The sequence below is a fragment of the Mirounga leonina genome, unplaced genomic scaffold (assembly GCF_011800145.1).
Source record: "Mirounga leonina isolate KUSES-001 unplaced genomic scaffold, KU_Mleo_1.0 Mir_82, whole genome shotgun sequence".
NCBI lineage: Eukaryota > Metazoa > Chordata > Mammalia > Carnivora > Phocidae > Mirounga > Mirounga leonina.
The window spans coordinates 1186626-1199404 of NW_023270825.1; the positions used below are offsets into that span (position 1 = coordinate 1186626).

General features: G+C 59.2%; 1 protein-coding gene across 1 annotated transcript; it reads left to right on the forward strand.

The window, feature by feature from the left end:
• Window positions 1–3333: 3333 nt before the first annotated feature.
• TMEM179 (transmembrane protein 179) lies at window positions 3334–11784 on the forward strand. The gene is made up of 4 exons (XM_034992616.1): window positions 3334–3638; window positions 9193–9330; window positions 9837–9915; window positions 11602–11784. Exons 1-4 carry the CDS (start codon window positions 3334–3336, stop codon window positions 11779–11781), a joined length of 702 nt encoding a protein of 233 aa, XP_034848507.1. The 3' UTR covers window positions 11782–11784.
• Window positions 11785–12779: the final 995 nt, after the last annotated feature.

A 12779-nucleotide genomic window follows, 5' to 3' on the forward strand; every position in this document is an offset into this window, starting at 1 on the left:
CACTTAACCTGAGAACTCTCACAAGGGAGAGGTTTGCGGGACAAAGTAGAGCCCATCTCTGATTCTGGCCCCGAAGGCAGAGATGAGAGGAAACCTTCCTAAAGAATAGAGCTTCAGAGAAGCTGTTCCCAAACTGGGGGGACTTACTGTCTGCTGCAGGTGGACCTGGGCTGCTCCAGGGCCATGGTGGATGCTGTGGTGGGTTGCTCACACCCCATTCGGGACAGAGGCACTTGCTCCTCCAGCTGCCGGAAGTGTTGTGTGCTCTCTGCCCATAACCACGTCCCTCTCTAGAATTGCCCTCTGCCGAAGGAAGCTGCCTCACCCAAGATCATCCATCGTCCCCAGGCCTGCATCCCTTGGCTGGAAAATGTGGGAGAATAGACGTGGTCTCCACGCCTCCGCTTGGGACATCTCCAAGTGACCAACTCTCAGAGCTTCCCATGGTGGTGGCTGAGGCCCCTGTTAAGCTTCTCCCTGCACCTGGTTCTGTGTCTGGCTTCCCCACATGTGCTGCTGCAGGTAAATTTCAGAGTCTATTTCCCAGAGAACTTGACCTAAGATACCACAGGAAGGGCATTGAGTTTTGTGTGTTTGTCTTATATCGAGTCCTTGCACAAAATTGCGAATTGTCATGTTTTTTGTAGTGTCTTGAGTGTTCTAAGTGTATGATATTATCCTCCAATAAGGATAATTTTGCCTCTTTGTTTCCACAGATATGCTGCATATTTTAATTTCTTGACTTGTTTCATTAGGTAGAATTGCCAAACAAATTGTCAGTAATAGCTGTAATAGTGAGAATTCTCATCTCTTTTCCTGATCTGAATAGGTGCAGATTTTTGAAGTGGTCTTTATCATATCTAGGTAATTTTTTTCTTGTCTTACACAGTTTTTTTTGAATGAATGGCCATTCAGTTGTATGAAATGCCTTTTAGGTATCTCTCGACAAAAACCCTTTGGGTTTTTCTCCTTTATTTGTTGGTGTAACAAATTGTTGATAGATTTCATAAAGCTCAGCTGTTCTTGCTTTTGTAATAAATGCTACTAGTTCGTGTTTTTGATTATCCTCTACATTGGATTGTATTCAACATGCCAATATTTTAAAATTTCTTGCTACTTTCTTTGCCTTACTCTCCTAGTGAGGCTTTAGCATTAATGTAATGCTGACTTTTAAAAAATTAATTTTGGAGTTTTCTGTATTTTTTTTAATAGATCAGAGTTATTTCAATAGAAAGGGAATTCCCTGACTTTTGAAGGTTAAATAGAACTCATCTTTAAAAATACCAGGGTCTTGTGCCTTTTAAGATGGTAGAAATTTAATAATCTTTCCAGCTCATTCTATAGTTTTCCTGTTAGCCACTTCCTTCTTCACTGGCATGGTCTTTTTAGTTTTGGCAAAACCCTCAGGTCTAACACCTCCAGATATGTTCAAACTCATCAACCCACTGGATAATGGATGGATGGGATGTCCACTCTTGCCCAAGGATGTGTATGGGTGTGTGGATGCTGAATTTCCTAAGTGGGCTTCCTTTAGTTGAATTAGGGGCCTCAATAGTAGCAGAAACTCCAAGTGAATTATCCAAGAAAAGGGTTGCTGTCACAGACCCATGGGTGGTCTTCAGTGTGTGCTTTGAAGTGCCTACAAACTGAAGGTGCAACTTACAGGAGACTTATTACGAATGGCAGCAAGCATAAGAAAGGATGTTCAAGCTCATGATAAGGAGAATCCAGGTTTACAATCAATGAGATGCTGTTTTCCATGCAAGACTGATGGAATTTTAAAACAATGGATATTTCTCAGTTTTGGAGAAGGTGTCTGTGACATGGATATGAGAGTGAATTTGTGCAACATGTTTAGAGACCGGTTTGGCAAATTTTGTCAACACTTAGCATGTGCATCAACCTATGACGTAGCAATTCCTCTTCTAAGAATTTCCTTTATAAGAAATACCTGCACAAGGGCACAAACATATATGCATAAGGATATTCACTCGACAGTATTTGGAATAGCAAATATTGAAGAATTAAACGTCCATTCAAAGAGGAATCATTAAGCAATGGTGGAATCATCATTATTATGGAGTGTTATGCTGTTATTAAGCAGAATAAAATAGATCTGAATGTGCAGGCAGGGAATAACATCCATGATGTATGTTGAATACAAGAATCAACCTGCAGGATGGTATGTATAGTAGGAAGCATTTGTGTAAATTGTGTGTGCGTGTGTGTTTAGGCGCTTAGCAAAATGTCTAGAAATGTGGTTACCCCTGATAGTGTGGCAGGGTGGTGTGGGGGGAATGAGAAGGACACTTTATCTTTTTACTTAATTTATATCTGTACTGCTTGACTTAAAAAAAAGGCATGTATTACTTTGGCTTGCAGGGTTTTTAGTGCTTGCAACAAAAATGCTGATGTAAATTTAAGCCAGTTGGCAATTTCTTTTAGAAGGAGCAATGCTAGAGTTTCCTCACTGGGAATTGGACCAAACGTGACTTAGTCTTTAAGGGAACCAGACAAGGCATTAATTCTATTAATTAATGCATCAGCAGATTCCATCTCAGCAAAGGCTGTCTTAATGAGGTGCTCGGGGCCTCCATTATTTATCCCACAAATATCAACTCAGGGCCCTACTTGTGTCAGGCAGTGTAACAGATGTCCCCTCTGAGGGTGCGGTGCTGGGGAGAAGCGCAAATAGCTCACAGACTGCTCCCTCCTCCCTGCGCCCACCCCCATCTCTCCTCAGATGACCTCCGCCTTCCCGCTGACCCCAACTCCTCCGCTCTCTGTCTTTTCTCCCCAACGCCTCGCACTCCAGAGCCCCGCAAAATAATCAGTCCAGCCCGGACTGCAACCTCACTCCCGCCCAGCACCGTGGGCCTCCTGGACACGTCCCTCCTGGACCTCTCGGCCTCCTTTCCTTCAGGCTCGTGGGGGCTGGGGCAGAGGCCGGCTGGGTGGAGCGACACGGGTCGCTCCTGGTACCGTTAATGGCAGAGGCGGCTCGCCATGCGCCGACCTAGCCACACTCCCGGTCCCGCTTGCGTTTCCATTCCGCGCCCCCACGGTGCATCCCTTCCCCAGCGCACAGCCCGCGCCCCGGCCCGCCCTCCGGGAGCTGTCCGCGGTGCTGACCGCAGGCGCCGCCCGCGCTCGGCCGCTGCGCACGCGTCCCGGGCGGGGCGCGCAGGACCCGCCGGCGCCGCCACTGCGCAGCCTCCCGCGCGCCCCTGCTCGCCCGCGCCCCTGCTCGCCCGCGCCCCTGCTCGCCCGCGCCCCGCGCCCCGCGCCCCGCGCCGCCTGCCCGGCCCCTTCCTCGGCGCGCCCGGGCCGGCCATGGCGCTCAACAACTTCCTCTTCGCGCAGTGCGTCTGCTACTTCCTGGCCTTCCTCTTCAGCTTCGTGGTGGTGGTGCCGCTGTCCGAGAACGGCCACGACTTCCGCGGCCGCTGCCTGCTCTTCACCGAGGGCATGTGGCTGAGCGCCAACCTGACGGTGCAGGAGCGCGAGCGCTTCACGGTGCAGGAGTGGGGCCCGCCGGCCGCCTGCCGCTTCAGCCTGCTCGCCAGCCTCCTCTCGCTGCTGCTCGCCGCCGCGCACGCCTGGCGCACGCTCTTCTTCCTCTGCAAGGGACACGAGGGGTAAGTGGGGGCTGGCGGCCGCCCTGCCCCGTCAGACGCAGCCCTCAGGCCGGCACGGCGCCCCTCCCGAGCCCGCAGCGCCCCAGGCCGTCCTCCCCACGGAGGAGCATGAGGCCCACCCTCTTCCCGGGGTGGGGGTGGGGGGGCGCTCAGAGGCCCAAAATATCAGCCCGTGGTGCTCACCGCCTCCATGCAAACTGCCCTTTGTCCACGCAGAACCCGCGGACCACGAGGGTCTCCCGCGCTCTGCACAAGGCCAGTACTTCCCACCCCAAGCGCGCATCACCTCCCGCTTTGGGCATTTACCACCCCCGCCCCTGGGAGTCAAATATTGCACTGTCATCTCTGAGCGGACCTGGGCCCTGCCTGGCTTGCCGGCTCAGGCTCAGGCCTCAGTGCTGCGGACAGCCCCTAGCGGGTCTGGGCCCCCGCACTCCTCCAGGTGCGGGGGAGGGATCAGGCCAGGCAGGTGGCTGACAGGGCAAACTGGGGAGTCCTCTCCTCATCCCCACTCCCATCCTCCTGGGAAGGATGATGATGGTGGGGCAAAGGCCAGAGGGAACCTCTCTAGGCCCACGGGCTTGGCTGGGAATGCAAGACAGGCCTCCCTGCCTCCTGGTCTCTGTGTTCCTCTTCACCTTTCCCCACCCTGGCACAATTCTGTGAGAGAGGGATGTGGTTGACCCGGGGTCCTCAGCTTGTAGCCTTCCATGCGCCTTTACCCCTGGGACCTTCTGTGGGAAGGAGGGGGCCTGTGGCAGGGCAGGATGGCCCCCTGACCGGCCTGGGCTCACCGTAGGCTGAGCCCCAGCCCCACAGCACCTGGAGGCCCCCAGGCTGACACGAGGCTTCCTGCAGACTCTCAATCCAGAACCTTGGTGTAGTGTGCTGAACTGTGCCCACGACAACACGTGTCCGAGGCTGCACCCCAGGAAAGGTGTGTGTGACCTTAACTGGAGATGGGGTCTTTGCAGGTGTCATTCAGCTAAAGATCTCAGGATGAGGTCATCCTGGATTTAGGGTGGGCCCTAAATCCAATGACTGGTGTCTTTATAAGAAGAGGGGAAGAAACGGAGAGAGGAGAGGCTGCGTGAAGACAGAGACTGTGGTAAAAGTGACAAAGCCGCTCCTGGCCCTTGCTGGCCTCACATCCACAGGGGAAATCCGGCCTTCTCCCAAACCCCGCCCCACTCATGCCCCCATCCATTATTTGTTGGTATTTTTTAGGGGGCTTTTCTCTTCTTTTGGGGACCTGAGAGATAAGCTATTGCTCTGAGGTCTCAGTGGGTTGGAGGGTCAGGTGGGGACCCCTGAGAGCCCTCAGCTTGGCTTGGGCATGGACAGAGGGGATTAACAGGGTTGGCAGGGTGAAGAGGACCGGAACAACCCAGCGTGGGGACTGAAACACCCAGAGGGGGTGAAGTCCAGCAACGCACGTGTATGAGTTTCCGGGGCTTCTCTCACAAAGTGCCACAAACAATTTATTCTGCCACAGTCCTGGAGGCCAGAAGTTGGAGATGAAGGTGTTGGCAGGGTGGGTTCCCTTGGGAGGGAGAATCCTTTCTAGGCTTGCTCCTGGCAGCTGCCTGCAACCCTTGACATTCCTTGGCTTGGGGCTTTGTCACTCTGTCCTGGGGTGCAGCCTCGGACACGTGTTGTCGTGGGCACAGTTCAGCACACTACACCAAGGTTCTGGATTGAGAGTCTGCAGGAAGCCACATGTCAGCCCGGGGGCCTCCAGGTGCTGTGGGGCTGGGGCTCAGCCTACGGTGAGCCGAGGCTGGTCAGGGGGCCATCCTGCCCTGCCACAGACCTCCTCCTTCCCACAACGATGGCTGGTGTCCCCAGGAGGTGTTTGAGATGTCATCACGTTGCATGCACATTGTCAAGTCTGGTCAGTGTCTGTGCAGATTGGGGCAGGGAAGCATCTCCAAATATGAGACAAGGTCTGAGGAAAAGGAGGGACAGTCAGCAGCATAGGGTAGCTGAGGTCTCTTCGGTCTGGGAAGCTGAGGGCAGTGAGCACAGGCTGTGCGGGAGCCATGGTTTGGCCATCAGCTCATGCCCATCATTCCACCTTGTCCCTATAGGACAAGTCTCCTCAAGAGACCACATCTTACAGCCTTAAGATGAGAGGACAGAAACCACTATTGCTGACCTCCCCAGATTTGCTGCCCAATTTGTGCGAAATGACCAGGACTCCTTTCTCGAAGGCTCTGGGCCTCTCAGCTCTCACTGCTCTGCTCCCAGTCTCTAGGGGTCTCTTGGGGCTCCGGGATCCCGCATCGCTGAGCCACGGAGGCCGAGCCCTACCCAGAGAGCTGCTTCCTGGTCCTCACCTGCTAGACCCTGAACACCCCAAGGCCAGTTGTCTTATCGGGACAAGGCGCCCTCGGCAGCCAGCCAGCTGTGCCATCTGTCAATCTTGGTCTGGTGGTAGGACTGGGCCAGAGCTCCCCTGGATAGCCGGGGTGACCCACCATCTGAGGGGACCCTGGGCTGGATGAACCCAAGGCAGGCGTGCACTTCATTTCTCTCTGCGTGCGCAGGGCTGAGCTTGGGAGTCACAAATTAGTGTTTGTCGAAGGAAGACAGAAAAATGCCTGCATGTGGGGTCTGCTGCCTCACAGCCCACCCCCGCCGACTGCCCCCCGCTCCCAGCTCAGCAGCTGGGCAGGCCTCGTGGAGCAGACAAGCAAGTGCTGGGTCAGTGGGGCTCGGGACCGACAGGAGGCTCAGAAGGACTGTTAGAGCGAGCTTGAGGGACGGCGAGGGCCCTCAGGGTGTCCAGCCCATCAGGGACATGCTGTCCGACTTGGAGTTCTAGAGGGCCCTACCCACTAATTCTCTTGCGTCCGGCTGCAGAGACCAGCCAGGAGCCCAGCCAAGAGCGAGGGCAGAGCCCGACTCTTTGGTCTGTGTGACGGGCTCCCGGCTGGGTCCCCAGCGCCTGGGTCAGACCCTGTCTGTGGCTCTAGCTCCCTCCAGGGTGTGTCCCTGGGCAAAGTGGGGCCCGGACAGCTTGTGCCCAGCCGTGGACAGGGCGAAAGGAATGGGTGTGTGACTCGGGGGCGCCTGTGGCTTCCTAGGGTGCTTCTGGCTGGGGGCGCATGGGCGACCTGAGGGTGGGTCACAGGCCTGAGTGTGCTGAGCCCTTGGAGTGTGCAGGTGGTCGCAGTTTGCGGTTGACAGGTTTGTGATTGACGGCTGGGCAGCGCCGGGTCAAAACAACCCATCTGTCTGCCCACACGTGTCCCGCAGCCTACAAATCGCTCCCAGGGCTTCCCGGGATAGCGGTCACCATGGAGACGGCACATCCAGGCCGGCACCCTGAGAGGCAGCGAGAAGGATGGAGTTAACCCTGTGTGTGCCGGCCTTCCTGGTTGTTTGGCCGCTGCCCTGTGGGTCTTTGGGGAGCAGGGAGGGGGTTGGCATTGGGGACTCTGGGGTCCGGGCCTAGTGAGGCTCTGAACACTCCCAATTCTTCAAAACTCTGTGAAGCCCAGGCAGGTTCCATGGAAACGGACCAGAAATGGACTTGGGGACTAGGAGGAGGCTGTTGGGGGGATGGGATGGGGACGCCATGTTCCTGTCATGGGAGGAGAACCCCAAATCCAGGATGCAGCTGGAGCCTGCAGACAGTCGGGTCTCCTGGCTATGGGAGGTTGTGTTGTAAACCCCGCTGAGAGCGGGAGGGGCAGGTGTCGGGATGGGGGTGGGGGGCGTGTGTCTCAGGGGGTTCCCCGAGGGGGCTTCTGGCCACACATGGAACAGCAAGCCGCTGGTGTGCCTCTCTAGAATTAAGTACAGAACGTGGGGCATGCCGCCCGCTCCCATGAGAGGGGGCAGGAGTTGAGGGTGGTGGTTGCCCAGTCAGCATGTCCTCTGCACCCTGGGCATCCTTCCTCCCTCTAAGAGGGCCTCCTGGGGGCAGCAGCTGCTCGTCCAGGATGCTGGGCACCTGCTGGGCAGGGTGCCTGGTGGGACAGCGGTGTTGGCAGATGGAGGGCACCCAGGGAGCCTCTGTCCCGGTGATCTGGCCTTCTGTGCTGAGGGCAGGCAGCTTCTTTGCTTTGCCTGTGGAAGCTCCGTCCTGGTCCCCCTGGGACCACCCCGTTCTCCTCAGCTGGAGTGGGGGGGCATCCAAAGTCAGGGTGTAGGCTCTGGGTAACCTCTGCTTCCCTTAGAGCATTAGCTCCAGGGAGTGGACTCCCCTGCACACTGCCTAGCCCCACGCTGATTGCAGGGGGCACAGCTGGCCCCCAGGCCCAGTCTCCAGGTATCTGGTTGCTGACCCTGCCCCCACGCTTCCTGCCCCACCCACGCTTCATCTCCTGTGGCCACAGGCCCAGCCCCATGCAGCACACAGCTCCGGCCCAGCAGGTCAGGGTTCCAGCGATGGGTAGAGGCCTGTCCTGGGGAGGGAGCAGCACCCCTGCGGTTATCGCTGTCTGTCCCTTGCCCACATAAGCTCCCTCAGTTTCCACAGTGACCCTGTGGGGGGCTCCTGCTCCCCAATTTACAGAGGGAGAAATTGAGGCCCAGAGGGCAACTTGCTGAAGGTCACGCAGCTGGGAAAGAGGCAGGACAGATTTGACAGGCTGCTCTGTCTGGTGACAACCTCGGAGGTGGGGTGGGCCATCACGTACCCCTCTTTATGACTGTAGGCCCCGACCTCTGATTCAGAGTGCCCAGGGCCAGGTGGATTTTGCCGTCAGGATCCCTGCTGGAATCGGATGGCTCACCCAAGTGAGGATAACCCGAGGAGGGCGATTGGCAGAGACGAGGATGTGGGCCAGGTGTGGGCCCTGCAACGGCCCTGTCACCTCCTCTGGTCACGGGGACCATGTAGGGGAGGCTTGGGTGGAAGTGGCCGCCTGGAGGGGCTGCTGACCTTTGGTAGAGGGACAGCTGACCGGGGGCATCCCCAGCAGGGGCCTGGAAGGAGAATTTCCACTGCCAGTCCCTTGCCGGGTCCGCACTGGTTGAGCCCAGCCAGGAGCCCAGGAGAGGGGTCACTGCCATGGTCTCCTTGGGCCGGCCCCTTGGGCGGAGGATGGAGGAGCCCCCAGTGGGGCCATGTCTGTGCAGACCCGGAGCGAGCTCCGTCCTCGTGGCCCTGCCTCCTGTGCCCCCCCCCCCCGTCACAGCTGGGCCTTTTAGGCTTCAGTGGACAGATGCGAGCAGGGTGACTCCGCAAGCCCCTGATGCAGGTCCGGGCCAGCGGTGTTGATGACCTTGAGGGCACAGGGCCCCAGGGCAGCTGAGTGGGGGAATGGCCGGGGAAGAGCGCGGATGGGCTGGAAGCCAGCACCCCTGGGGTCAGATCTTGGCTCTGCCTCCCCTCTGCAAGGCCTGGCTGACAAGTGCTCTCCCTCCAGGCCTCCAGGAGGCTGGGATGGGACTTCAGGGTGAGGGGCAGTGAGGGAGGCAAAAGTGGCCCTGGTGGCCCTGCATGGCCCCCTTGCCCCGCCGGGCCCAGCCCCCGCTGTCCCCTGGCACCAACGTCCCAGCGGTGCGCACGGTGACCGTCCTCTTTTGTCCTTTGCTGAAGCTCCTTCCTCTACGCCTTCCTGAACCTCCTGGTCAGCGCCTCTGTGGTCTTCCTCGTCTTCATCGCCAGCACCATCGTGAGCGTGGGCTTCACCATGTGGTGTGATGCCATCACGGAGAAGGGCACGGTGCCCCACAGGTGGGCCTGCGCCCCGCCCCACCCCCGCTGCCCCCTGGCGACGTCCTGGGGCACGAATCCCATTCCGAGCCCAGCCCGAGGTTTTGCTCATCCTGCCTGGGGCTCCCACCTGTGCACACCTGACCAGCGCCTTCCCCTGGACCTGCCCCCTTGACCTCAGTGCCCCCTTCACCTGGGAGTAGGGCCCTGGATCCGGGCTGGGGGACGGAGGCCCAGTGTGCTCTGGGTCCTGGAGGCCTGATATGACCGCACGGCAAGGCCCGGGAGATCCCACCCTGTGCTGCTTTGGAGGTGGGCTGCGGAGTTCTGAGCTGAGTCGGCTCCTGGAGGGTTTGGAAGACGGCGATAGGGATGGGGAGGAGCGCGAGCAGAAGCTTTTGGTTGGAGGGGTCAGGGATGAGGCCTTTGGGGACCGGAGAGCTGCCTCGCCGTTTGGGGGTGCTGCGTGTCACTCCCTGTGCTCCGTGTCCCAGCGTCACCTGCCACCCTGTGTCTTGCTGTTTCAGCTGTGAAGAGCTCCAGGACATCAATTTGGAGCTGAGCGTGGACAACTCTGCCTTCTATGACCAGTTTGCCATCGCCCAGGTAGGCAGAGGGGCTAGATAGGCGGGGCTGTTCTGGTAGGAGGGGCGCTGCCAGGTAGGCGGGGCTGCCCGGGTAGGCGTGGTCGTTCTGGTGGGAGGGGCTGCCAGGTAGGAGGCGCTGCCCCCCCCCCCCCCCCCCCCCCCCCCCGGGCGGGGCTGGTCCGGGGGGGGGGGCGCGGGGGGGGGGGGGGTTGGTGGGGGGGGGGGGGCCGGTGGGGGGCGCGGCCCCCCCCCCCCCCCCCCCCCCAGGCAGGGCTGTTCTGGTAGGAAGGGAGCTGTCCAGGTAGGAGGGCTCTTCTGGTGGGAGGGGCTGCCAGCTAGACCGGGAAGCATGCATTGTTGGGGAGGGATCCATTCACTGCTGAACGTTCACTGAGTGCACAGCCTGCCTCCCAAAGCCCTCATCCAGGGGAGGTTGAGGATGGTGCCAGGCAGAGGAGATACAGCTGAGTGAGTGGTATTCCTGGGTTTCGGAGACTTAGTGGGGGCTCTTGCAGGTGGATGTGGAGAGGGGTGAGGCATGGGGCATCCTAGGAGGAGGGGACAGGTGAGCTAACTGCAGACGTGAGGTCCAGGGGCTGAGGGAGTGGCTCTGTCCCACGTGGAAAGGACACTAGGCATCTGATCCTGGGTCTGCAGCCAAGGCAGGGAGCTTGGACTCCTGGCACCAAGTGGGCACGCTCTGGTAAATGCTGGAGGGCTCGCGGTTATTCCCTGGCCAGGGGAAACTGATGCGGTGTCTGAGGGAGGGTGTGGGGGGATCCAGCCTGTGAATTTGGAGGAGCCCACCCCCAACTGCTTTGGGGGGACAGCTCCTCTCCCTGCCCTGCCCTTGTGTGAGCTTTGTTACCTGCCCTCCAGGTGCATCTCTGGGGACCCCGTTTGCTGGGATGCAGGCGTGTTAGGATTTGTTAGTGGTCAGTAAGGGCTGTTTCCCAAAATCTGCATCTGTGTCCAGGCAGATGTCACTGGTGAGGGGTACCCAGGTGGGGCTGGCTCCTTCCAGCACTGAACAGGGCTTGCTGGCATCCAGGTCCATTTCTGGACCCCGGGCCCGCCTCTCAGGGCTCACGTTGGCCAGTGACCTGTCTGAGGACTCTTCCGACGGAGAGGAGCCCTCTAGGGGCTGGATATCCGGTGGGTCTGAAGGTTCTTTGCCGAGATGAGCTGAAACTGCCAGAGACAGCTTCACGAAAATTCAGTGGAAAATGCTTCAGCCCTAATTTGCGCCAATTAGATTACAAAGGTGTGAGCTGAGTCTGGTGATAAATAACCCCCAATGAGAATCTGTTTAATGTGGCTCGGGCCTGGTTCTGATTAAATTGTTTCTCCTTCAGCTGTTTGGTAACGGCAGCTAAAGGTCAGTTTGTTCCAGTGGCTGGAGGAGGCTGTGTTATAGACGGGCTCTCCGTGGAGCTGGGCGGGCCTGCCTGCCTGGGGGTGAGGGTGGTCAGAGTCCCCGAAAGCATTGCCCAGCTTGGGGTTCAGAGGCCTGGCCGCCACATACCAGGAAGGGATGGTTGTGTGAAGAAGGAGGCAAGGCGGGCCGCATGGTGGGCCCCATAGCTAGCCCCTGACCTGTCCCCGAAGTGGGTCCCACCTTTCCCGGGGGCAGGTGGGTGGGTGCACTGGGCAGTGGATGGTGGGTCTGGCTGGCCTCCTGACCTCGCCTCTGCCCTCTGTGTAGTTTGGCCTCTGGGCCTCGTGGCTGGCCTGGCTGGCCATCACCATCCTGGCTTTCCTGAAAGTCTACCACAACTACCGCCAGGAGGACCTGCTGGACAACCTGGTCCACGAGAAGGAGCTGCTCCTGGCCAGGCCGACCCCCCGGGCCTCCTTCCAGGAGGAGAAGAGCGCTGTCATCTAGGACGCCCCCTATCCCGCCCGGTGCTCACGGCCCGACCCAGGGGAGCAGCTGGGGACTCTGCCTGGCCCCGCCTGCCCCTCGCCTTGCATGTCTCCCTTCGGCACTGTGTGATGTGAGTGACCCTGCTCACCCAAGCACCCCATTCCCACCTTGAGTGTGGCAGTTGACTAGGGTGGGCGTCAGCCCTCAGACAGGGACACACAGAGACTGCGGGACCCCCTCTGGGCCTCACGCACACGCAACACGCCTGTCCCGGGGCACTGGCGGGCGAGCCTGGGTGGGGGGCGGTCCACCCTCTTGGACGCCTCTGGCCATAGGGCTTGCAGGTCCTGCCTCGGCTGGACGCTGTCTCCACCTGCTTGCCCAGGTGTGATTCTGTGCCCGATCCTGTGGCAGCAGCCCGTGTCCCCAGAGTGACCCCAACCTACGATGGCCACTCGTCACTCTTGTCCCTTGTTCCTGAGCAGTGTGTGGGGCCTGGGAGCAGGGGGCCGACGGCAGGAAGGAGCTGCCCTGCCCTGTGTGGCCCGTCTTCTGGCCCCGCGCTTCCCCCACCCTGCCGCAGGGCGGAGTTCCCTGTGCTCTGGCTCTGTGGCCCCCGGTGGCCAGGCGGGTCTCAGCATCCAAAGCGCAGGGCCAGTGGTGTTGCCTGCAGTCAGGTGGTGGCTGTGCGGGCGTCCTGGCAAGTGGCTGTGGTGTCAGAGCTGGGAGCCGGCGCCTGGTGCCCCAGGACTGGCTGGGGGGGCCCCGCATGGCCCGCCTGGAGGGGCACGGTGTGGGGAGGTGGGACATGGGCTGGGGGGCGCCCCACCTCCTATGGAGGGAGGGATGGGGCAGGTGCCGCTGCAGGTGCCTGCACGCGTGTGAGTGCACGCGAGGGCGTGAAGGTGTGTGTGTGATATGAGTGTGTGCACACACGTGGTCTGCATGGGGAGGGTGTGTGCGCGAGCTGTGTGTGAGCACGCGTGTGCACAAGTGTGAGTGTGAACATGCGTGTG